The following is a 26,863-nucleotide window of genomic DNA, read 5'->3' as shown; positions in this document are numbered from 1 at the left end:
GTCACTTATGGTGACACGTGATGTACCACAAATTAGCAATTGACAAGCCTTATTATATACTCGTCTTTGGTTTGCGTGAATGTCGTAGCAGTAAAAAGACTGGCGTCATATTGAAGTTATGTGAACATATGCCATTTAAGAATGATAGCTGCGATCGCACAATTTGTTGGTAAGTCTATCTCTTGAATATGAATATCTCCTGTACAGGTACGTGAACTAAGTTTTTAGTTAGTTCCTTAACTAGATGCACTGAATATTTATTAGTTAATGTATTTTTAACTGCTAAGCCATTAACTGTCGTTTGTTACTGATTTTAATTATTTTTAGGAACTAGGAAAAACCGGCCAAGTGCGAGTCGGACAAGCGCATAGCGCACGAAGGGCTCCGTACCATTACGCAGAAAACGGCAAAAAAAAACATGGGAAATATTTTTTTTATTTTGTTTTTAGTATTTGTTGCAGGCGTTGCAGCGGTGTTACTCACGAATTCCAGCCAATCGTGCAGTCTAACGCAACTAGTTGCGACCAATAGCGCGCGTAATGCGAACTCGTCAACCAATCGCGCGCGTGATGCGAACTCATCAACCAATCGGGTTGTAGCGATTTCACACCGCCGTACTGGCCCCTGTCATGCCTCATTATTATTGCCCGTAACGTAAGCGAACAACTCGTGAACGCGAAGTGAAGCGGCGCGGCGCGCCACAGTACGCGAAGCACGGCCTTCGTGAACGCTGCTCGCACTGCTAGTGCTTGAGAAAGGAGACCTAGGCTCTCCGTGACATGTCGCGCGAGTGACTAAAAATACGTGAGTCTTCGTGAAATTATTTTAACATAAGTACTTACAGGATTAATCTTCTAAGTTCTGTATAGGGAAGACTATTTTTAACCACCAATGCAATTAAATGAGGTAATAAACGTCGAGAAAATCGCAACCCGAGTCAATTAGACGGTAGTTGCTGTACCATGGCCCACACTGTTAACTTTACTGTACATCGGTGGACCTTATGCCGTTTGTAATAAGGGCCACCGTTGTACAAGAGTGTTGCTGTTACGACAAATGAAGACGAATCGCTTGACTGTTGGTTTACTCCCGAGGGACACGGCGGTACCATTGTATTATCTTTAATCGAGTGAGTATTGTGTGAGAACCATGCAGGCCAATTTGAACGTACGTACACTGATATCGTTAGTTACCGTACGTCTAGCTCACGCCAATACTTTTACGGACACGTCCGAGCGAAACAAACGCGCGAATGACCTAACTCTTCATATGATTCCTATAGGTAATATCATTCTAATATCGGTTTGATGTCAGTGAATAGGCTTGTAAGTGCCACCCCATACTAGCGTCTGTCGAGCGTCGGCGTCTAATCAACTCTATGGCTGCTGCTCGACGCAGCGTTGGCGTAATTGACGGCCTAGCCAAGGTGACAATGCTATCGGTTCGCTATCGAATCGGTTTGTGTCTCAATCACTCTTCCTTATTAGTGTGACAGTGACAGTTGCGTTTCGTTCGCTACGGAGCGTTAGCGATTGGCATGTTGACTACGGAGCCTGCGCAGCAGCGCCAGCCATAGCGCTGACTAAACGCCGACGCTCAAAAGACGCTAAGGACCAATTGCACCATCACACTAACCCGGGGTTAACCATTTAAACCGTTAACCCAGTGTCAAATTGTACTGGTAACCATGGTAACCCCAGCCTTAACCGGTTAACCCCGGGTTAACCGGTTAACCCTTAGTGTGGAGTGGCTCTAGGTAACTAACTAAAGAGTTACCACTAGATAAACATCGGTTTACAAATGAAAACCCTTAGTACCGCATGAGGACAATACATCGCCGATTCAAGCGCTGGAGAATTGAAAGTTTTTATTTTTTCAGTATCTCTTTGTCTGCGGTCTTATTTATAGTGAAATCTCTGTCGTATAGTAACAGGACGGCTTTGAGCTGGATTTATTTCCATTTTTAAAAGTCTATCGAGGGGTTTGAAAGGAAAAACATTGAATATCGAGATGAGATATTTCTATTGGTTATGCTTATGCATTCATGAACGGAAATGTTTTTTTTTTGTTTAAACATATAGCTCAAAGAGTGGGCGAACTGAGGCAGTCATGAGAGTTTATAGGGTTCCGTACCCAAAGGGTAAAAAACGGGACCCTAAAGACTACTAAAGACTTCGCTGTCCGTCCGTCTGTCCGTCTGTCACCAGGCTGTATCTCATGAACCGCGATAGCTAGACAGTTGAAATTTTCACAGATGATATATTTCTATTGCCGCTATAACAAAAAAATACTAAAAACAATAGATAATGGTACGGAACACATCGTGCGCGAGTCCGACCTGCACTTGGCCGGTTTTTTCGCAAACACATAGCTCAAAGACTTGCCGAACTGAGACAGCAATGAAAATTTTTCAGGATAATTCTAGTCTGATTTTTCTAGTAACAAGATCGGATTGAGTCGGAAGGATTCGAAATTTGTATGAAACGTATTTTAGTACTTTTTTCTACTCCCGTACTTTTATTTGTCATTTAAAGGGTCGTGCACACACCTTTAAACCCCTATCTTATAGTTGTCAAGACAAGTCTTTAGTCTATTCCCCAAAAAAGTAAATTGTGCATACACGCAGTATCTTTTTGGCACTTTTACGATACTTAGATAGATAGATAGATAGATAAAATCTTTATTCAACCACAACTTACATGTTTTGTGACACAATAAATAAATAACAAGAGGCAAAAAGAAAGTTCGTGTAATCACCACTTAAAAAATATTGGATGAAATACATTGTTGCCAACCTAATTTTAATTGTCATCTCTAACAGATGAGTGAACCATACACATGTTTTTATTTTATTTAATTTATTCTTTTCCCGCCCGTACCCTCCATTCTTTGCTACTTCTTGAATGAAAAATATTTGTTAAATTTACAATTTTATATCATAGTGATAGGGCTTAGCAAAATGAAACTGCATTTTATGCAGAAAGCAAGCCGCTTTGCTCAGTGATACTAGGGACCAATCTGAATGATTTCATCCGAGGAAACACAAATTTCATCCACCAGAATTCAAGATGGCGGACCTTTTCCAAAACGGCGGCTGCAAAATTTAAAAAAATTGTAGACACAGAACGGCTGCACCGATTTTAGTGATTGATATATCAATCAATTCGTATTAACACCTGTAATTGTAAAAAAAATATACCATTTAAGAAATTAAAGATGGCGGCCAAATATTAAGAAAATTGTGATTTTTTATTTTATTATTTTTCCTTCTAATGAAAATAACAACTAAATGTTCTATGATATGGTCACATATTATTTTATTTAAATGAAACCTGATAATATTGTCTACAAAATAAAATAAAATGCTTGACAATCCGTCGAGTAGTTTTTGAATTATATGCATTACAAAAAGCGCGTAACAGCCGCCCGAAACGGCCCGCTCGCGCCAAAACTGACAAATTTGACGATATTTCTTTATTTTTAAAGGTAAAAAAACAACAGAAAATATATTTACTTTATTTAATGGGCTATAAATAAATATTTTTTTGTATTTCAGCTTGATAAATTAAAGATGGCGGCCGAATAATAAGAAAATTGTGATTTTTTATTTTATTTGTTTTCCTTCTAATGAAAATAACAACTAAATATTCTATGATATGGTCACATATTATTTTATTTCAATGAAACCTGATTATATTATCTACAAAATAAAAAAAAATGCTTGACAATCCGTTGAGTAGTTTTAGAACTATATGCATTACAAAAAACGTCCGAAACGGCCCGCTCGCGCCAAAACTGACAACTTTGATAATTTTCTTTATTTTCAAAGGTAAAAAAGGACAAAATATATTTACTTACTTTAATTAATGTGCTAGAAATAAATAAAAAATATATTTCCGCTAATTATTTACTCCTCTTTATCATTTTTACTAGTTCTTTTTCTTCGGTTGAACTTACAGTAAAGAGGTGACCGAAGAGCTGGCGGCTTCCTCGCACAACGTATCAGCATTGCGATACAACGAGGAAATGCCGCCAGCATCCTTGGTATAATGCCTCAAGAGCCTATTTTAGATTTAAGCTAGTTATGAGTAGTACCACTGTATATATATTTTATATAAATACAGTCTGTAAAAAGAAAAGAAAATTCATATGAAATCTGAACAAAATATACCTAATACATATAATTTAATTAAATATATAGAGACGAACTAGGTCAAACTGTCCCGCCCAGTGAGGCGTAGATCATCTATAGGTACCTTTAGTTTATGCCTTAGCCTTTGCATGTGCCGCATTGCACTGTGTAGGGTCTACCTACCCATCCTCTGACACGTGCAGCTCATTGTTTCGCAGCCATTTTTATTTACTGCGATATTTCTTTCAAAGCTGGTGTAACTTCAGGGTGTGACAACCTTTACAACCACGTTTTGAAGCAAGACTTCTTTCCTTTTGTATGGAAATAAGAAGTAGGTAGTGTCACACCATGTAAAGGCTTGAAAGCCACGAAGAGGTCGATCTGTCAGGACTCAAAGTATTAGCTATTTTAAGAACTTCGGCATAACGGCGTTTATTTGCAGTCCCGGTCAAGAGCAGGCCACTCTTGCAGGCCAGCCCGGTCAGCGGCTCGTCGAATGCCTGCCCGTCTTCCTTCTCGTTGTTGTCTAACTCGGCTATTTGGCAGATAAAGATCCCATACAAGGTCTATTCTCTTCGCATTTACTTTTTGTACCAGTTGTAGATATGAGGCCTGAGATCTGCTGGTACTCTTGAAAAAATATGGCTGTTGATCGGGATTGCAAATAAACGCCGTTATGTTGAAGTTCATAAAATAGCTAATACTTTGGGTCCTGCTCTTCGTGGCGTTCACACCTTTACAGGTTGTGACACTACTCCTTATTTCCGTACAAAAGGAAAGAAGTCTTGCTTCAAAACATGGTTATCACACCCTGAAGTTACGCCAGCTTTGAAAGAAATATCGCAGTCATTAGAAAGTCTTCCTGAATAATTCATGGCTATACTGGAAAATGACACCTGCTATCTATCTGACACACAAACAGCACATTTGTAGGTCATCCTGGTACGCAACTATTTGCTACTCAAAATAAATTGGTAACCAGCATCCCACTAACATCGGCAGCATTACACAAACACGCGCTTTGTGTCACATCAAGTGGGCCGCTTATGGGGCAATGCCCTTATTTTTGATGATGCTTCTGTGCCATTGCCATTTTCTTGAGGTTGGAAGTCAGCCAATGACAATTGGACACCGCAATGGTCTGAAGCCAGGGATATATGGCGTAAATAATCATACCTGGACCATTGCGGCTGTAAATAAAAAAGGCTGCGAAACAATGCGCCGCGCGTGTCGGAGGATGGGTCTACCCTGCAGGCCTGCACAGTGCAATGCAGCATAATTATGCAAAGGCAGCTGCAGAAACGAAAGGTTTAATAGATAGATAGATAGAATACTCTTTATTGGCACACCTCAGTAAAAAAATATATAAATCAAGTATTAAGTAGATGAACTACGCCAAACTGTCTCGCCCCTCCATTACTATTTTAATACTACACACATTGAAATAGTAATGGAGGGCGGGACAGTTTGGCGTATTTCATCTCTATGTTTCATATATCCTATTTAATTTAATTAAGTATATATGGAATATTTTGTTCTGATAAAATAAATAAAGTAAATATATTTTCTGTTGTTCTTTTACCTTTGAAAATAAAGAAATATCATCAAATTTGTCAGTTTTGGCGCGTGCGGGCCGTTTTGGGCGGCTCTTACGCGCTTTTTGTAATGCGTATAGTTCAAAAACTACTCGACGGATTGTCAAGCATTTTATTTTATTTTGTAGATAATATTATCAGGTTTCATTTAAATAGAAGAATATGTGACCGTATCATAGAATATTTAGTTGTTATTTTCATTAAAAGGAAAAAAATGAAAATAAAAAATCACAATTTTCTTAATATTTGGCCGCCATCTTTAATTTTTTAAATGATATATATTTTTTTACAATTACAGGTGTTAATACGAATTGATTGATATATCAATCACTAAAATCGGTGCAGCCGTTCTGTGTCTACAATTTTTTTAAATTTTGCAGCCGTCATTTTGGAAAAGGTCCGCCATCTTGAATTCTGGTGGATGAAATTTGTGTTTTTTCGGATGAAATCATTCAGATTGGTCTCTAGTATCACTGAGCAAAGCGGCTTGCTTTCTGCATTAAGTGCAGCTTTCGACCTAAATATCGCTGTAAGCACTATCACTATCAATGTATGTGCTTGGTCGTAGAAAAAGTATTGTATGCAACGTTGTTTAACTGAGTCAAAAAATACTCGTGGCGTCTTTATTAACAATTTTCGGCTTCGCCTCAAATTGTTACTCACGCCACTCGCCTTTTATGACCTCTCTTAAACAACGGGTGCATAAAATACTATTTATGCGTTGTTGTTGCGACATTGACGCAGGCACTGTTCAATATCAATTTACTTTATGGAATGAGTGACGGATTGAACGTTTTGGCTGCGGCGGTAATGCTGTCACTTATTTTATCAAGAAAGTTGACACTTACAGCGCCCGCTTCAATGTCGCAGCAGTAATGCCGCAACAGTAATAAGTTATTGGCTAAAATTTAATTTTTGGTACAAGCTTTTATCGCTGACTGTCCTTTTCTTACGACAGACAACTAATACTCATCGAGACAATTCTAAAAACCCCTAAAACAATTAGGTTGCGTTGTTTCATCACAGAGCTCCTATGGCCACCTCCTGTCTCCATCATCAGATCAGTTCGACAGTACCATATTATTGTATTGTCATCAGAACTACATACAGCTGCCAATTAACATGACGCTACGATCCTTGAAAGATGGTTAGATTAGTTACCTTAGATTCCATTACATAGTTACATACAGGTCAACCTAATAAAAGCTTGTTAAAAAAAATCTTTCACAATAATCATGTGAAAGTTAGTGATTGGAACCTCCTTTTAAGCTTTAAAGCCTGTGCCAGGAGGTACCGCTCTTCCTTATCTGGAGAATGTTAATAAAATTATGCAACATTTATGTTAAAAGGTAAGTCATCACCTAGGTATATTTTTATTTTTATTGCGAATTTAAAGGTACAATAGAAATGCTGAAAAGCTATATAGGTACAGAACATGCTAAAAAAACAGATCAATATAAAAACGTAAAAATCCCTCGCGCGTGTGTGTGTGTGTGTGTGTGTGTGTGATACTTACATACTGTGTTTTAAATGTGAAAATTAGTTAAACAACAACAAAACGCTGGCGTTACCAAAAACGTGTCCCACACGCTTGCTCGTCATGTTCAGATTATTAGTGCAACAAATGTAAGCGGGGCGTGCTCTCCAGACACGTCGTGGTTAGAGCTGTGGAAATGTACCAGTCGACTATAAACCGGTACAACTATTTATACCGGTTACAACTGAAAATAAACTCTATGTCCAGGGGCCTGTTTCTCGAAAGCTTGTAACTTGTAATACAAGCGGATGTCACTTTTTGACAGCTTTTGTTAGAAAGGTACTTCGACTTGTATTACAAGTTCTGAAAAAAATATGATCTATCGAGCACACATTAAAATGATTTCATTAAGATTAACTGCTTTTACAATAACAACAAATGTACGTACGTACGTACGTAACGTACAAACAGTAAACTTTACTGCTTGGTTCGATAGGCTCATGTGGAATTGTTTAAAGCATTAACTAAACTAAACAACATTAACATAACTATTAATTAAACTATCTTTTATCTTATCTTTTATCTTAACGTTAATGCAATTTCAATTGTTTTAAACGATTTTTTTCTCAGACAAGCTTTTGAGAAACGGGCCCCAGATATTTTATTTTAAATTTTATAACCTCTACACTCAAATGAACGTAATTACACATAATAATTAAATACCAAAACGTGTCCCACTCGCTTGCTCGCCACGTTAAGTTTATTAGTGCAACAAATGTAAGCGGTGCGTGCGCTCCAGAGGAGCTACCGCGAAAACCGAAATTTGCAAATTGCGGCGATCTTTCTCTTTTACTCCAATGCAGCCGTAATTAGAGTGACAGAGAAAAATGCCCGCAATATGCGAAATTCGATTTTCGCGGATATAGCCCAGACACGTCGTGGTTAGACCTGTGTAATACACATAATAAGTAAGTACCTTCTTTTCAGAGTTTTGCAAGTACTTACCTATTTTAACAGCAATACCTAAATCATTTAAACATAATGTTTTACATGTTTAAGCTCTGTACCAAAATATTGGTACATGGTGCGGCCCTATACGCAAATAGCAGTAACATATCGCGCTATTAAAGTGTAATGTCTAGTCAGCGAGATGTAAGGCTTGCATTAAATCTGGAGAATGTACGAATTCTGACAACGGCGACAGTTTTACTGAGGGCAAGAGCTGGCATTGGATGTGAATAGTCTTAACTTAAGACTATTCAGGGATTTTGAAAAAACTTCGAAAAAACCATATTTTTCGAATTACTTTATACTCGAAATGTAGGACTCAGTTGTGTGTTTTGGTAACGACTTCGTATTATTAGATTGCCCAATTAGAAATGAAACAATTAGCTAAGAACGAAAAACTACCGGTTCCGTTCCCATACAAAAAATACCGGTTTCTGATCCTAACGCTCTTAAGGGCTCATTTAGCGCCACTTGCACTATTCCACTAACCCGGGGTTAACCGGTTAAACCTGGAGTTACTATGTTTACCAGTACAATTTGACACTGGGTTAACGGTTTAGCTAAAAATACCTACGAATATTTTAGCTGAATATTACAAATTTAACGCAGTTTACGCAAAGGGTTTTTGGACACCTTTTTTTTTAACCTATAGTTCTCGTTATTCTGAGTCGATTAAATAATTCAAAAGTTTATATTTTTCGAAAATAAATAAATGGTAGGTATTACCTATACCTACAGTTATTTATGAAAACCATAATAAACAAGCAAAGTACAAAGAAAACCTAATCATAGAGCCATTTTACCAGCATAAACACAGTAATTAATGCTTCACTGCCAAGCCAAGAAAATTAAAAACACCATGTTTATTTAAAAAATAAGCAGTGTTTAAGTCGTTATTCAAACGTTTTTCAAGTAAATTGCTTGTTCGTTAAGTTCCCGTGAACATGGTATTATAAATCAGTTTTTTATAAAGACGTTAACACGAGCTTTTTACATTATAAACATAATTGTGTCTTATCGGCTCTAGATTTACTTACCAGCCGCGGCCTCTAATCACTGTTTTTTCGCTTACGCTCCGTAGCGATCGAAACGCAACTGTCAATGTCCCGCGAATATGTAAGAGTGCACCAAGCGATTCGATGGCGCAGCGCGAGCGATTGTCATCTTGGCTAGACCGCCAGGTACTTCAGGTAGTGTTTGGCATAAAAGGCAAATTTATGTTATCAAATTTATGCCATCAAATTTCCATCAAGTTTCTGCACACTGTGGCAGTCCGGCGTTATATCGTAATCGGTTATTGATTGTTGAACCACTTAGCGAAGTAATTGAGATGTACCCCCAGACAAAAGGGCCTAATTTTGGAGGGCAATGACCCATTTTACGCCCTTTTGATTGTAAAATGTTCGCAAAGGGTTGCTATTGTTTTCATAATTGATACGCTCGAAACAATTTGCATTTTAATAGTTTGGTTGAGTAAAGTTGTTCGGTTTATGAGAAACGTAAATAAGTAGGTACATTTTTGGTAGTTCCACTCAAAGTCAATAATTATTATGTATACGTAGTAAAAGGAAGATTTAAAATTTTCGCATAGGTAATATTTTGTAGGTATAGATCGTCACAACCCATATCTTCCATTTGTGTTAAAAATGGGAAAAATACAAATCCTCTTTATTGCACAACCTCAGAAACACAAATAATACATGAAGACAGACTGGTAAACAAAAGGCGGCCTTATCGCTAAATACCTAAATGTCCATTATTTTCCACTTCGATTTTTGTGAGTACCTACCTACTACGTACATCTATTATTCAGAAAATAAGATAATTCTTTCTCTTCAGTTATTTTTACATTCAAATATTACAGAATCGCCAGAATATGAAGATGTAGATGTAGTGTAGGGACGCCCGGCCGAATGCAGGCGGGCTGTCGATCGCGTGTCGCGTTCATTCAGCCCTGTTCCCTGGAGTTGGAGCTGCAGGTTACTGTCCCGGCGGCATTCCCACACTATTCTCCTCGAATCTTCTTGTTTTCCTGCAGAACAGAAGGACATCTTTGAGTTCGACGTCCTTTAGTTCGTGTTCTTTCAGTGTGTCTCTACCGAATGTATTATACCGCGGTGCCGCGTACATAGTACATTCTGCTAGTAAATGTAAGCTAGTCTCCTCCTTACCACAGTGTGGGCAGGTCTCTACTAATTTCCATTATCTTAAGGTGTCTGTTGAGAGTATTGTGACCCGTAATGATACCTGTCAGTAACAAGTAGACCGCTATGAAGGTCAAAAGTGGTCACATTTTTTCACTTTTGTGCTGTCTCTTTTGCACAAATGTTCATGTGGTTCATATACGTGATGAGTTTCCCTTTGCACATTTCAATCACTACACCTTATAACACAAAGTACCCCTCTGCGTGTCTGTGTGTATGTATGTTCGCGATAAACTCAAAAACGACTGAACGGATCATGCAGTTTTCACCTATCAAAAGGGTGATTTTTGAGGAAGGTTTAGGGTTAAGTATAATTGGTTAAGGTTTTGTGTACCTAACCCATGCGATGCCGGAATGAGTTATATTAAGCGTAAGCGTCATTCAAATTAATTGCCTAAACTAAAGCGGCACTTATATAGGTACCAGCAGGTAAGAATAAACTCTAAATAGGGTTCTACTTATATATAATGATGATGATGTATTCCTGTTATCACTCATTAGGGGCATAGGCACAGAATAAGTAATAGTATTATCATAGCATAGGGATCGCAGAAGAATCTTCCATTTGTCGCGATCTTGAGCGGCAACTTCCAGCTTTTTCCAGCTGAGTCCAGTTGAGCCAGCCTCCTTCTCAACTGATCTCCTCCATGTAGTACGAGGCCTACTGCCAGCCGACTTCCAGCGGAGACCCTGCTTGGCCAGATGGCTGTCCGACCTACGGAGCACGTGCCCGATCAACCGCCATTTCCTTTCAAGGATTTCCCGTCCTATGGGTGCTACTTATATATGCAAACGAAAAAGATAAAGTCGTTAAAATTGGGCACCCAAACCAGATTCTTTCCTCGACGGGTAACGGGTTTTTTAAATGTTTACGTAGTCCTAATTACACTTCCGAATGAGATAACAAATTAATTAATTAAGTTTATTGCGAAGGACACAGAGGTCTGTTTGAAAACGTTTGTTTTGTCGTGAATTTTACTTGAGTGTAGGTACCGTGGAAAAGACAGTTCGAGCATACCGAATGTTTGTTCCTAATTTTTCCGTGTGACTATTTTATCGTGTTTTATTATGATTAAACACAAAAATAGGGTCCATATTGGGTCGCATAATAATTGATTGCCCTAATGTAATGTTACGCATAAAACTCATTTCGCATAATTGTTATTGTGCTGAAACTATTAATATTTCTGAAAAATTATAAACCAAACCTAACCTACCCTATTCTACACAACCTATGCAAAATATTTTCGAAAATACTTTCTGTTTCAGCTGGAGAAAAATTATGCGAAAAGATTTATACGCGTAACATATATTACATTAGGACAATCAATTTATTATGCGACGAGATAGGATCTCTCGGCGTTCAGTTATAACATTGAGTCTTCCAAAGAAAACATATTGAGATAAAATATTTTCTATTAAATCTTTTAGGTAAGGTCAACAACAGCTAGACGGTAAACAGAATGCCGTTAAATTTAATTCTCAGCCTTCGCTGCAATTTTAAATTTAATATCCACTCTGCACTTTCAGCCTCGCGCTCAGTTTATCGCGAATATTAATACCTTCTCGAGTTTCAGTTTTGGCCACAGACATGTGTCTTAATAGACGCTTCAGCCGCTTTATGTATACATATAGCTTCTATCCGACAAAGAGCAACCGACCGGACGGATTTCTAGCATGGACGTGACTCACACAAATGATACAAAAAGCGGCCAAGTGCGAGTCGGACTCGCCCATGAAGGGTTCCGTATTTAGGCGATTTATGACGTATAAAAAAAAACTACTTACTAGATCTCGTTCAAACCAATTTTCGGTGGAAGTTTGCATGGTAATGTACATCATATATTTTTTTTTAGTTTTATCATTCCTTATTTTAGAAGTTACAGGGGGGGGGACACACATTTTACCACTTTGGAAGTGTCTCTCGCGCAAACTATTCAGTTTAGAAAAAAATGATATTAGAAACCTCAATATCATTTTTGAAGACCTATCCATAAATACCCCACACGTATGGGTTTGATGAAAAAAAAATTTTTGAGTTTCAGTTCGAAGTATGGGGAACCCCAAAAATTTCTTATTTTTTTTCTATTTTTGTGTGAAAATCTTAATGCGGTTCACAGAATACATCTACTTACCAAGTTTCAACAGTATAGTTCTTATAGTTTCGGAGAAAAGTGGCTGTGACATACGGACGGACAGACAGACGGACACACGGACAGACAGACAGACAGACAGACATGACGAATCTATAAGGGTTTCGTTTTTTGCCATTTGGCTACGGAACCCTAAAAACCGCTTTATGTGTAAAAACCAAGCGTGAGAGTTATTTTCTAATGCAAGAAATCTATCCGTAATGTGACGTGGGACTTATGGGCATTTTCACTTAACTGTGTACCGTTAACGATCGGTTAGCAATCATCACAAAACTTACAGTTAATGTCAAATACCATAAATTTTCATGGTTAGACTTGTGATTAATATGAAAATGCCCTTATCGCGGGGAGCCCGATTGATCCAGTTTTGTTATGTTTTTGTGTATCATTTAGGAGTATTTTTCAACCGGCTTCGTTTGTATTTATAAGTCATTCATTTACTTACTCTGGAAAATTAATTTATTCTAGTTTTGATATTCAAATTGTAGAAAATAAAATGGTCATGGAAAGTTAGTAAAGCAATCGTGAAGAAATATGCGAGCTCTATTAAGATTATATCTCTGTGGTTTCGTCTTGAAAGTTGGAAATAGTTTTTCGAGCGATGATTTCAAGAAATTCAAGTCGTGTTTCAAAGGGACGTCTTTATCTTATTTGGTTTCAACAGAAACTTTCGTTAACGAGTCTACGTGTAAAAGTAAAATTTAAACGGAATACAAATTTTGTCACTAATTTGTGGTGTTTGAAAAGTTCTTTTTACTTGTTAAACTTTTTAACAAAATTTAAATAATTCACATCAAATTTTTAAATATATTTATTGTATTTAGGAAAATTCTTTATTGATATAAAACTTTACTTAAGTCTGTTTTTGAATTGAATACATAAACAAAGAATACCTAAGTCTAAAAGCGGCCACTGTCAGCAACCACAATGTATCTAGAAAGCCAAGCAATACCTCAGATAAAATAATGGTTATGTAGCATAATTTCGAAAATCAAATATCCTAAGTACGAAATTCCTAAAGACAGTACATCGAAAATCAAATTCCTAAAGATGCATGTCCTACGGTTAATTAACCTATGTTTTAAATGTCTAAAGTACAAAGTAAAGTAAAGTACAAAGTTTTTAGTAATTTCGTACTTAGGATTTTTGATTTTCGAAATTATGCTACATAACCAAAATAATATAGGTACTGTGAAAGAAATGTTTGCATAACATAACCCTAATAAAATATTTTGTGACTACTTACACAAAAATGGGGCTTGCTAACATGTTACCTACTTAATATAACAAAACGGATTGTGGGATATTGAGCAAAATTTATTTCTTTATTATTATTAGTTATACGTTCAGTTAATCTTTCTTATTACTCAATGAGTTTAGCTAGTTATTTTTCATCAGTGTTAAGGTTGAGGAGTTAGAGGGATCAAAATTTGACACGAGTATGGCTACCACCAGTTTGGCACTGACATAAACGCCATCGAGAACGTAATTTATTTTCTATGCATATCTCTCGTACTCGCCTATTAGTGCGAGCGAGATGTATAGAACGTAAGAAAGTAAATAACGTTAATCAATAGCGTATATGTCAGTTTTGACACTGTCAGTGACTCATGGTACGGGCTGAGGTCTCCGTTCGCGGCGGCCACAGTTCTTAATGGCTCCTCTACACGATGGGCCAACGCCGGCCATTCCAAGGGACGCATTTATGCGTTAGAGCAGCGGTCGGCAACCGGCGGCCTTTCACTTGCGGCCCGCGAGTCTCCCTGGCTATTTTGTATGTAATATTGACAAACGACAATGTCTGATAAAGTCATAAATATTAACCAAGTGCGGCCCGCGTCAACTTCGTTAGCTACTATGTGGCCCTTGGCTGCTAAAAGGTTGCCGACCGCTGCGTTAGAGGGAGCAAGTGATATTGCTATCTCATTCTACCGCATGGCTGCGTCCCTTGGAGTGGCCGGCGTTGGCCCATCGTGTAGAGGAGCCATAACATCGTAATAATTATGTTCATTTATTATTTGAAAAGCATGATCAATAACAGTACTTATTACATGTGTTTTAGGAGTGGTTTTAGGTAATAGCGAATGAAAATCAGAAGCCCGCAATTCCTTAACTAGAATTATGGAATAAATGAATAATATTTATTGTGACATAAAAATACAAACTAAACAATAAAACTAAACTAGGTATGTACATGCATTATAAAACTAAAAATAATCTTAGATATAAAAAATGCTCCCTAGGTCTCTGTCCTGAGTTATGGTGCCCAGAAGGCAGCGTTACCTCTTTGAATGGCCAGACTTAGTCTCTGGCCGAAGTAGCTGCCAGCCCTCTGGTGACCAGACGCATCTATTACTGAATCGCGATTAGAAAGGGATTGAGATAGCTGTCAATCCATATTGATTTTGACGTAAGTGTATGGAAATCTGTTATTTCTAATCCCTTTCTGATCGCGGCATGATAATACAAGACGCTCGGAAATCTCTTTCTATAAAGATTTCGCACTGGGCCCCCACGGTCCCAGAGTTTCAGTATGGATTTCAGTTTAGTAATATACTTACTAATATAATAGTCTCTTAACATTATTATAGTAACTAGGATCGGTCACTAATCCGTTGGGAAACACATCGAGATTTACATGACTACTGCAATCAGAACCTGCTGACTGAAATGCGGATGGAGACGGAATGGATGATACATTTTTGGTTTTACAGTATAAGAATACATATGCACCTGAAACATCGAAATCATCTTCTAAATAATCTAAATAAACTTTAGCACACGATTGGTGCACCCATTCCAGACAATCTCCGCACTCGACCCACTTTGTTATTGAGTCGTCATGCCTTGTACCAAGCGTACACTTACAAATATAATTAGTATTTTATAACGCTTCTATTTCAATGTCATTTTCGACTGATGATACCTTTTTCAAATGTCGTGCGTCAAAATGACTATGCACCGGTTTTCTCTTTTTCTGTCATACTTCTTCATCTTGAAAAACTTTACTAGTTTTGGTAGGTAAGTTTTTTCTTTGGTATCTTGTTGAGTATTTCTTTCGAGATAGATTTAGTGGCGCGCATCAAATTTTACTAGCGCGCATCAAATGTCTAATAAGCTGTGTACATTTCAAATTATGTTGGCCTTTTAATATCTCGCACTTCAGTTGGCCAAAATGATTTTCAACAGGAGAGTTACTTACTCGTTTACTTTTCAATAAATTACTCCACAGTGGTAAATATGCCATGTACTTGGTAATAAATAATTCAAACAGTTTGGGATCTCTAAATTTATTTAATGAATTTCCCTGTGAATCAAGCACTATAATAGACATGAAATATTTGACATGCATCTAATGTAAAAAGGACTATTTGCGTAGTTTGATTTGCCCCTATCGTGGTAAATTTTCGATGAAGTAACGGTTTGCATATTTTCTAAAACATCAACGTTATCTCGGTCACGCGGCAAAGACTTATAAGATTATGGTAAGCATTTACAACATTGCGTGTATAGTATATTGTATTTAATAAAACGTAGAGATTTGATACAAAATCATCTATGGTATTTAAATCCTCCATTAAAATAATACTGATAATAATGTCTTTTAATAAGATAGGTTTTTCTTTTGAAGCGCATTTGTCAATGTCATTACAGATACATTTGACAAGATGAGCGCAACGTAAAAATATCGGAGTTTGTGGTTTTTCTACATCCCGACAATCTTGTAAGCTGTTATAGCATTTTTGTAGATAGTTCGCCAGCGAACATTCGTTAAACGCTAAACAAACTGCGTTAATCAGAGCCCGTACCATGACTCATTGACAGTGTCAAAACTGACATAAACCCTTTCGAGAACGTAATTTACTTTCTATACATCTCGCTTGCCCTAATATGCGAGTACGAGCGAGATGCATAGAAAGTAAATTACGTAAAGTCAAACGGGTGGTAGTGGTACAGGGCGAAACTAAAGTCGGTCATATAACGCCCGAAAACGCAGGCCAACAGTTTCTATTAGCGCAAAACACTTTAAAATCATTTAGCAACTTAAATATGGTGTTAGTATCGTGTTCGATGAAATCATAGCAAAAATGAGTAAGATTCTTTCAGATATACCTAGGTGCTTGTATAACGCCAGAGTATAACAAGATTCTTTTCGTTTTTTTTTTCATTATTAAGTGGTGTACACACTCTTCCTGTTGCATCAAAATGTAGTATTACCTACCTAATGACCTATCGGATAATTTCAATACCTTTATCTGCTCTTCGCTAAACAGTTTCAAACACAGTGGAAAACTTACTTCCTGCACATAATTGGAGTGGTCTTTTTGATGTAATATAGGTGGAAATACATAATATATTATATAGTAAACTAAAAATGATTCAAAAGCAAAATCCGCGGTCAGCAACCACAATGCAGGAAGCCAAGCGATGCAAAATTGATACCTATGTATAACATAGTGGCATTGTGGGCTAGCTGCTAGCTGGAAATACTAAAATCCTATTGCCGGCATGAAACTAGATTCTAGACTAGAGTCAGAAATACTTCCTGTTTACCGACCGAGCGACACGAGGTATTTTATGGCAACTATGGCGCTCTTTTCAGTTTGTATGATGCATTTTAAATATAATCCCATACAAAAATAGACGTAACGTAAACGCGAACGCTCGTCACGCTATCGAATGAAATTTACACTAGGGGTTCTGTTTCTTGAAATACCAAAAAATATAATATTTAAAACAGAATACTTTAATTTGTTCTAATATTTACTATATGAACTACGTATTAACTACCTAATATATATTATATTAACTACGTGCATACGTGTCTCACTCCGCGATTTCGTCGCTTTGCTACAGGTAGCTAAAACTACATCCGTTCGGCCCCAATTTTGGGTCGCGCGTGGCGCTGTCGCCACCTAGCGGCCATATCTGTGCTGAGCGTAACAGACGCGTTTTGTTAGAGAGTGAGTCTTCTGTACTTAGAACTATTATTTATTCTGTGCTACTTGTAATATAATACATAGTGGGAAATAAAGAAGTAAAGCAATAATATATAAGAGCTGCAAAAGCCGCTGTCAGCAACCACAATGTAGGAAGCCAGACGATGTGGAATTGATATATAACATAGCATTGTCGGCTAGGCGGGAATACTTCATCTCGGTGCCGTGAGACTAGAATCTCAGAAATATTTGCGGTTTATAATAAATTCTTTAAAAGCAAATAATTTTTTTCAATCATATACAAGCAGCAACACGATATCTTTTTATACTAGGATGGAGAATACTGACAATTCTTAGTAAAAGGAGCCTAAGGAAGTCCAGGTTTGCAAGTATAAGGTATCAGTTTTTTTAAAGCGCTAGTTTGTTCTACAAGTAAAGCAATCCCTTACTGCCCAGCCTCTAATAAATTAGTAATTGTAAAATAAAATAGTGGACCTTATTACAAACGCCATAAGGTCCACCGGTGGACAGTCAACAGGGTAGGCGATGGTACCTATTAATTCTGAATTCAATACTAACAATCACACTTGAAATCATTTCGATTTTGGTCGCGCTTTTGACGGGCAATATTGTGATTTGACTGGCATATATTCCGCCTTTTTTGCGTTAACGTTTTTTTAACATAAAAAAATAATTAAGTAAATGAATTAATAAACACTGGGAGACAAAAGTACCTATGTTTTTTATTTTACTTCTATCCGATATTGGATCGGATAATATGAAAACGCTCTTAGGTTAACTTTGTCTGAATCTAGATTGCATATAGAAACTTATATATTTAAATAACCTTAAGCGATATAATACACACACTTATAACTTTCGCTCCGATGAAACTTCATACAAACAGGCTCAAAGTCGTCTCATAATTTACGAAAACTCCGTCAAAGCAACAAGTATAGAAAGTTATGGCGTAAAACTTGGAGATTCCACTTAGATACGGTATAATTGATAAGAATCTTTGTTGAATGTCTAAAAAGTAATATTGTCCGTTAAATTAATTCGGTAAAGAACCTAACTTTCGACAATAATCATCAAAATTATACAGTCGAATAGATAACCTCTTCCTTTCTACCTAGCTTTATTTGACGTTCATAAGCGCATTGTAATTATGCCTACTTGAATAAACTATCTTTTATCTTTCATCTTATCTTATCTTTCGATTTTTCTCAAGTCGGTGAAAAAATCCAGTGGCCCTAGCCAAGATGACAATAGTTTATCAATAAACACCAATAAATAAATAAATAAATTGTTAGTCTGTACAGTTTTCATCATCTTCCTCGCGTTGTCCCGGCACAAAGTTTTCCTGCACTGAAAAGCGACTGGTAAATATCAAATGATATTTAATATATTATTTCGTACAAAGTTCCGAAAATCTCGAACCCGCGACCTCCGGATTGCAAGTCGCACGCTCAAATCTTACCGCTTATTATATAAATTTATATCCTCAAAACTGTTCATCCTCTGCGGATAATTTACCTTGAAACCCTAAACATATCCAAGGTCACAAAAACCGCTAGATTACCCGCTTAATCACCCAACTCTTATGACCGTTATGAAAAAAGGGCGTAATGATCTTTTTGCAGGCTTGTAAGCATCATTAGTTGCGTACATTTTGGAGCCGAAAATAAAAACATTTTGCCGGCACGATATCATAGGCGCTAAAATAATTTTGAAATCGAATTCGCTCATAATTTAACGAAACGTCACGTTTAACGTACTATCAAGTGAAAAAATATGGGTGCATACAACTTACTCAAAAATATGTCCCATAGTTCTTAATTCGCTGACATAAGAGCTATGGGACATATTTTTGAGTATGATGAGTGCACCCATAGGTATTTTTACACTTGACTGTCATTATAACTAAGCTATAACTAACAAATGTATGGACCATTGTTGTCTTAAATAAAGAAATTTTGATTTTGATTTGATTTGATTTGATTTTGATTAAGAAGTGAAAACGTTCTATGATTGGTTACACATAAGTTTGTTCAATTGTAGGTACCTACGCCACCGCGGCTGCGTCTTTGATAAAGCCTACAGTCAGCAACAGAAGTTGCTAAGCGGGCCAGATGTTCAAAATTATCTTGACGCGACTTTATTGTTAAGGGCGTGTCAAGGTAATTTTGAACACCTCGGCCGCTTAGCAACTTCTGCTGCTGATTGTACCTACCCCTTTTGAGAAAAAGCATTTGTCAGCTAATGTATCCTCAAGATCCCCGCGAGCCATTAACCTCCACCGTTTGTCAGCTAAAGAATGACCTGAAAAGTACATCCTTATGTGAACACATTTAGCCTATTGTGTTCGTAATTTCTTCAAAATTGCTCCTTTGTCGTCCGGTGTACCGGTGTGCGTATCAGATACCCATACTCCATTGTGCTCATGCTGGTATTGTCATTGCTTTCTAAATCCGGGCGAGTTAAAAACTCAGGTCAACGTAGGGGAGACTTTAGGGCTCATTTAGACGGCGAGCGAACTCGTATAGGATATTAGTTAAATTGCGGACCATTGAGGTTACATGGTTACATCCTTACATCAATTCAGCCGACCGATCAAATGACGCAATGTAATGAAACTCGCATGCGAGTTCTCGTACCGTCATTTTCGTAATTGGTTTTTATTCATGTTCGTAATTGGTTTTGGAAAAGTATGAATTATATAAATTTCATAGCGATGGTATGCTTTATTGCTGAGATATGTCGTTTAAGTAATCATTTCCTCAACTCTCCTTCTCCGCTATATACAGGTGAATTTAGCGACGTGATTATAAATACAGATATTTGGTAATTCTTCCCCACTGGTATGTTTAACACTTTTCTCAAGAAATCACATAAATATGTTAGGAATAAATAGAACGCGTCATGCGTCTTAAACTTTTCTAGAGGTATTATATGAATCCACTACTGGTACAAAATCTACTCAATACCAATACTTTTCTGCGGTATTACCGAACCGATACGACTTTTAAACCTTCAAGAAGAACGTACACCCATCTTAAATTCCGGCAACGCACTTACAAACCCTATATTATAGTGTCACGAGTGTCCATGGGCGACGGTAATCGCTTACCATCAGGCGATATATCTGCTCGTTTGCCTCCTATATCATAAAAAAAGCGAAAAGCGTTTTACTGCATTTTTTTTTGCATAAAGTTGCAGGAACCAGTGTATTGGGCGTATTACGCGGGAAATCTTACTAAACGTAATCGTGTTAAGCGGGTTCCACTACTTTTTTCCCCATCCTGAGGTCTTCTTACGTTGGTCCAAGACCTTCAACATCCTCGGGGACTAACTTACGTAAGTATAGGAAGGGGCTGTCAAAGAGGACAATTCGCTTAAACGCCTAATTTTCCTGACGATTTGCGGAATAGTGCCTGTTAGTAACCGAACTTTGACTAGATAGGCTTACTGTGGCGGTAGCACGGTCGCATTTTTATCGCTTGTCACCGTGCCTGTCACGTTCTAACAAGTATGTAAGTGCGAAAGTGACGGACATAGTGACAAGCGATAGAAATGGAACCATGTTGCGCCCGTTGGAAGTCGTGATACTCGTGATAGCATGACAGCGGTCACATGGGCGTTGCGGTTGGTCAATACAAACTTAAAGAAAAAGTCAGATAGAAAGAAGGTAGATGTATGTTTGCATCATGTGTTATATGTTAAAAATTTAAGAATTATGTAAAGCGTAAACTTATTTCTAAAGCGTATTATACCACACAAGACTACATGAATGATAAAACAACGTGGAATTAATTGTTATTCGAAATGATTATTTATTTATTACGTATATTTGATTAATGATGAGGAAATTGATATTCCGATGTACCTATGTACTTCTTTTGTGTTTTTTATTTATTTATTTGACATTTAGATTTTATTCTAGTAACAATATCTGGGCGACCGAGCTTTGCTCGGAAAACTTACAAAAACTCAAAAATGCGCGTTTTCCCAGAGATAAGACCTAGCTAGATCGATTTTTCGCCCTCCAAAACCCCCATATAGCAAATTTCATCAAAATCGTTAGAGCCGTTTCCGAGATCCCCGAAATATATATACATATAAATAAATAAATAAATAAACAAGAATTGCTCGTTTAAAGGTATTAGATAGATAGATTATAGACTAGTATTTTTTATACATTTTTTTTTTCATGTTTGACGATCCTTTTGTGAAATTCTTAAATTTGTGTTAAATTTGATTTGTATAATAATCTAATATTATTATGGAATAATAACATCAATAAATTGCTCTGATAATTAGCTTAAGATAATATATAAGTATGTTACGATTCATAAGTGCTTGTTGCTAGGCCTACATGAATAAAGTATATTTTGACTTTGACTTTGTGTTGTCTGTTGAAGAATTATCGGACCTTAAAATGCAAAATTAAATTTCAGACGATGATTTGTTACATGCATCTTGGTCACGGGTGGGGGTCAAAGTTGTGTAGACCGCGCTCGGTCTACCCTCATTCGTGCGTGTCGGCTGCGTTCGCTTACAATAGTTACAATATATACAAAAGGTAATCACGGTTCATATCCCGGTCGATATAAGTCTAGTGAAACTAACCGTGAATCATTCCAAACTGTTATCTGTTAAACTAATACGCCAATCATCATAAAATAAAGGATTTAATACGACAGAAACAGACTTAACTTGGGAAACTCCACTACGACGCCGCCATTACGGCGATGCTCATCTGTCAGTGCTTGCCGCGCTGTAGTGATGTGACCATTTCTAATACCGATTGTTGGGCTGCACCACTGACAATCCAACCTCTAGACTGAGCTTAGGCCAATTCTTTCATGAAACCGATGCTGCCAAAAATACGGGGGTGCGGGGGGACGAGGTGAGCGAATCCCGTGCCGTGATTGGTCCGTTCAAAGACACAGACCAATCACGGCACGGGATTGACTCGAAGATGGAGTAACGCTACCGTATGTGTGGCAGAGGGGGTAGCGCGACTATGCTATGTCTAGAGGTTGGATTGTCTGTGGGCTGCACTCGCGTAAGCCTCATTATCGGTTATCACTACATATCCAACACTAGCTTTTCCCCGCGCCTTCGTCTGCGTAGAATCAGTAACATCAGCTAGCATAAGTATAGCGCCTGGATAAAATGTAATAGCAATCATTCAATTTGAGCATTGCTTACATCAATTAACAGGCAATTCGTAAATTTTCTCATTTCCACCCCCCTTTTCACCCTGTTTAGGGATGACTTCCGACATAAAAACTACTTATCCTATATCCTTCCCCGGAACTCAAACTATCTCTATGACAAATTTGAACTAAATCCGTTCAGCGGTTTAACCGTGAAGAGGTAACACACAGACGGAAAGACAGACAGACAGACAGAGACACTTTCGCATTTATAATATTATATTATTACTAGTATATTACTATGGATAGTATGGATTCTGTTACAAGTAAACTCACACAGACATTTTCTGTAGTAACCCAGCTCACCTCTATACGAAAAATCCTCGTCCATTTGCCATTGTCAGTACATGTATCCATATGATTGACGATCTATGTTTCAAGGTTCAAGTTATCCTGGTTATTATAGAAGTATGTATTTAACCAGGTTAGTTTGAGCCGCGTGATGAGGGTTTTATCGGGAACGTTCAGTTTGGGGTTAATCCTTGGCGTAAAAGATCTGAATTGTCTTACCAGTAGTTTGAGAAAAGGATATTAGGGTACCTGACTACTTGTAGGTAAACGTATGTACATAGTAGGTATTATGTTATGCATATAATTTGCTGGGACTATCCAACAGTAAAGTTAAAAGTATGCATTTCGAAGTAAACAAGAACTCAATTTTTCAATCTTCATAAATCTTGAAGAACTTATAATCTCAACAAGGGTGCGGAGTTTTACTAGTTTTAGGGTCGGCAACGCGCATGTGACACCTCTGGACTTGCAAGCGTACATAACCGAAAGAAACAGCTTACCATCAGAAGGGTCGTGTGCTTGTTTTCCACCGACGTAGTATTAAAAAAAACAATACTCGTAGTAAAATAAACGGTTGTAATAACAGTCGATCTTATTATGAGAAGCTAAATTGTTTACCAAGGATGTTGCAGCGTGTTCACGCCGGAAACGCCGCCATTTTGTCTAACGGAAGTGTTTATTTGCTACGTGCTGGATAAATTCCACGTGGACACATTATTTTGTAATTTAAACTAGTTATGGAGTAAATTGGGTGTGATTACGGCGTATGACGTCAATTGTTTTGCCGTCTAAGGTGACAGTCCATTTCCAACCGCAGCTGCACTACTGTTCCTTTTACTATGGAAATTGACAGTAACAGCGACGCGTTCAGTACCAGTAGTGCAGCTGCGGTCAGAAATGGAATGGTTACCCTAAGGCTAAGCTGCACTACTAGTACTGAACGCGTCGCTGTTACTGTCAATTTCCATAGTAAAATGAACAGTAGTGCAGCTGCGGTTGGAAATGGACTGTCACCTTTATTATCATATGATTTGTTAACCATTGACGTTTATCTCAGGACTGGCCTTACGGAAATAAGAATGGGGCATGAATGGGGCCAGTATAGCGGTGTGACACCGCTACATCGCGATTGGTTGATGAGTTCGCATCACGCGCGCGATTGGTCGCAACTAGTTGCGTTAGACTGCACAATTGGCTCGAATTCGTAAGTGACACCGCTGAACTAGTACCATTTTTAGTGCCCGTAAGGCTCGTCCTGAGATATACGTCAATGTTGTTTACCATCACCACGTAAACAAATTAGTGTACAGCCAGCAAAATTATTAGTTTAGTACCCCTGCACACATATTTGTATGCAGAGGTGCTTTGCCGTACTTTTAAATTAAACGGTTGAACATAACAATAGAAGGAAAAAAAACATTAAGTAATAGGTAAACTGGGTAGGGTAAACTGGGTAAGAAATCCCTTACAGGGATAAGTTCGCCTTTGTACCTTTATTTCTGTAACTATGTATTATGTAAACCTGTGTTGTGTGCAATAGTGATTACTACTACTAAACTGTTGTTTACCTCTGCTTGCATGTGTTTCTGTTTTCTTTTATTGAGGTTTGCAAAAAAAGTACATATTTGTATTGTATTGTAAACCAATTATATATTTATCACATGTAAGCTACCAAGCCCCCGCCGCATACTCGTCGCTAGTGTTCCGGCACCACGCGCGCACACGCCCCTTCATCCGGTGCCCGCTGCGTGCGCGCACGAGCACGAGGAAGTACCGGTACCCCACCCCCCCGCGCAGCAGCGTGGGGAGACACCCGCCAGTATCCACTGCCAATCTGCTCAGCTGAAATAGAATATTATTAACGAGAATTAAAAGATGTCTCATCCCGGCATTTTGCCACGGTGCCTGGGGTCTGCTTGGCAACTAATGCCAGGAATTGGCGTGGGCACTAGTTTTTACGAACGCTACTGCCATCTGACCTTCCAACCCAGAGGGTAAATTAGGCCCTTATTGGGATTAGGCCGGTTTCCTCACGATGTTTTCCTTCACCGAAAAGCGACTGGTAAATATCAGCAAATGATATCAAAATATGTCTATCGATCGAAATGTTTCTAATAAACCTGCTATCTATTGACGTGAAACGTCTTTAAAAACTCGGATAAGGGGTCGGAAACCGGACCAGATGCAACGACCGGACCGGGTCTTCAGCCCTTCACATTTGGACCTTGTACAGTGTACTTTGTTTATATGTTAAGGTACTAAACCCCTGCAGCTCGGCCTGAACCCTCGCGTGTGGGCGCGCCTCTCCCGGAAGCTTCGGGCTTTTGGCCCCACACACTGTTTGGCCTACGGCCTTCGTAATAAAGATACTTGTGGGAGTTGCAAGAAGCATGCACCTATCAGACGCTCCTAGCATTCCAATGAAGCTGAAAATTTGCATGCATATGTAAGTCGGGTGACAATGCAATATATTATGGTACCATCGAGCTGATCTGATGATGGAGACAAGAGGTGGCCATAGGAACTCTGTGATAAAACAACGCGACGTAACTGTATTTTGGGTTATTACTTGTTAGAATCGTTTCTATGAGTATTACTTGCCTGTGCACAGAAAAGTACAGTCAGCGATAAAAACTTGTATCATTTTTTTTGCCGTAAACTTACTTAAACTTACAATGCAATTATGATCCCCTCTAAAGAACGCTTGCTGCCCTTCCTCCCTCGCTGGATAATCGAACAGCTTATTATACACCCGCTTATTGCCCTTTATATGAAGCCCTTGTGTTAGATTATGGTAGTTGGAGCCGGCGAATAGGCTCCTCTTTGGAGCGGGGAGGGGGCTTGGACGCTGCGCCGTGTCGAACATTGGAAGGTACTTCAGTTGGGATGGGTTTATTCGAGGGCTGAAATATAAAGAGTTATACTGGATGAGTTGGAGATTGCTCCACCGATAAGAGCACAGATCTATAGGAAGAAGAAGAAGAGACTAGATGACACGCGAATAGACATACATACAAACTAGTCTGTCTTAAAGCTAATTAGCGATCTCTAACCTATCTGTTAGCGCTGTTGGCAGCACCGCCACCTTCGAGCCAACCAATGATGTGTGGGAACGCAGCCCTCCAGCTCCAGGATGCCAAGATGTACGGCGAGGTCAGCGGCCAACCAGAAAGCGCGATGCTGGCGCCAGAGTTTCGCCTATGCAACGCATCTTCAGGCAGCGCGCCGCAAGCATCTCTCTCTTGCATTCTAACCACCAAACGATACGCGCGTGTCCTAGACAAAATAACTTGCATACCTACCTACTTATTGTAACCTAAAACCCAGACCATTAAAATGGTAATTTAAGTTGAATATTCGTTTTATTTAAATAGCCCAAAAGGCGCAAACACTATCTACATCTATGTGTCTCACAAGTGAGCCTACAACACTTACAATATGCGTCTTCCCAAACCGAAACTTTTCTTCTCATAATTATAGCTATTGCCTAACGTCCATGCAAATTTAATTACACAAAATACAAGAATTATTTTCATTTCCTTGCTATAACAAACAAAACTTCAAACTCGTGCAATCCATAGCTTAGGAAAAATTGTTTTAGAATACCAAAAGGTTATTTCAGGTGCTTTATTGTTCTCGTGCCTTTTTATCGCTTCTATAAAAATTGGATTTCAATGAATTCTTATAACGTGATAATAAAAACGGACTGCAGGTTGCAGCTAACGTGCATTAAACACCTGTATTTTAAATGCTAAAAGATTGTGAGAGCATTAAATGAATAAGTAGAATTTTACCATAAAAAAAAAGTCTTAAAATGATTATTTTTTACAGAGGATTATTT

The 26,863-nt window shown here is 38.1% G+C and overlaps 1 protein-coding gene across 1 annotated transcript; it reads right to left on the bottom strand.

Annotated features, from left to right (window-relative positions):
- Positions 1-24,676: 24,676 nt before the first annotated feature.
- Positions 24,677-26,637, bottom strand: LOC134655255 (uncharacterized). Its single transcript, XM_063510703.1, has 3 exons — positions 26,458-26,637; positions 25,697-25,925; positions 24,677-24,864 (listed from the first exon to the last, which is right to left on the bottom strand). Exons 1-3 carry the CDS (start codon positions 26,556-26,558, stop codon positions 24,691-24,693), a joined length of 504 nt encoding a protein of 167 aa, XP_063366773.1. The 5' UTR covers positions 26,559-26,637; the 3' UTR covers positions 24,677-24,690.
- Between the last annotated feature and the right edge of the window lie 226 nt (positions 26,638-26,863).

The sequence above is a fragment of the Cydia amplana genome, chromosome 16 (assembly GCF_948474715.1).
Source record: "Cydia amplana chromosome 16, ilCydAmpl1.1, whole genome shotgun sequence".
NCBI lineage: Eukaryota > Metazoa > Arthropoda > Insecta > Lepidoptera > Tortricidae > Cydia > Cydia amplana.
The sequence above is the reverse complement of the archived record's forward strand: the minus strand, read 5'-3'. Positions and strand labels throughout refer to the sequence as shown.

What these genes read in the sequence shown, in the direction of transcription:
- LOC134655255 (XM_063510703.1), bottom strand. Translation starts at nt 26,558, where the DNA reads ATGAAAATAATTCTTGTATTTTGTGTAATTAAATTTGCATGGACGTTA. An exon ending in GGTTTGGGAAGACGCATATT is followed by an intron (nt 25,926 to 26,457) that starts GTAAGTGTTGTA and finishes TTTATATTTCAG; the next exon opens with CCCTCGAATAAACCCATCCC. An exon ending in GAGGGGATCATAATTGCATT is followed by an intron (nt 24,865 to 25,696) that starts GTAAGTTTAAGT and finishes ATTCTATTTCAG; the next exon opens with CTGAGCAGATTGGCAGTGGA.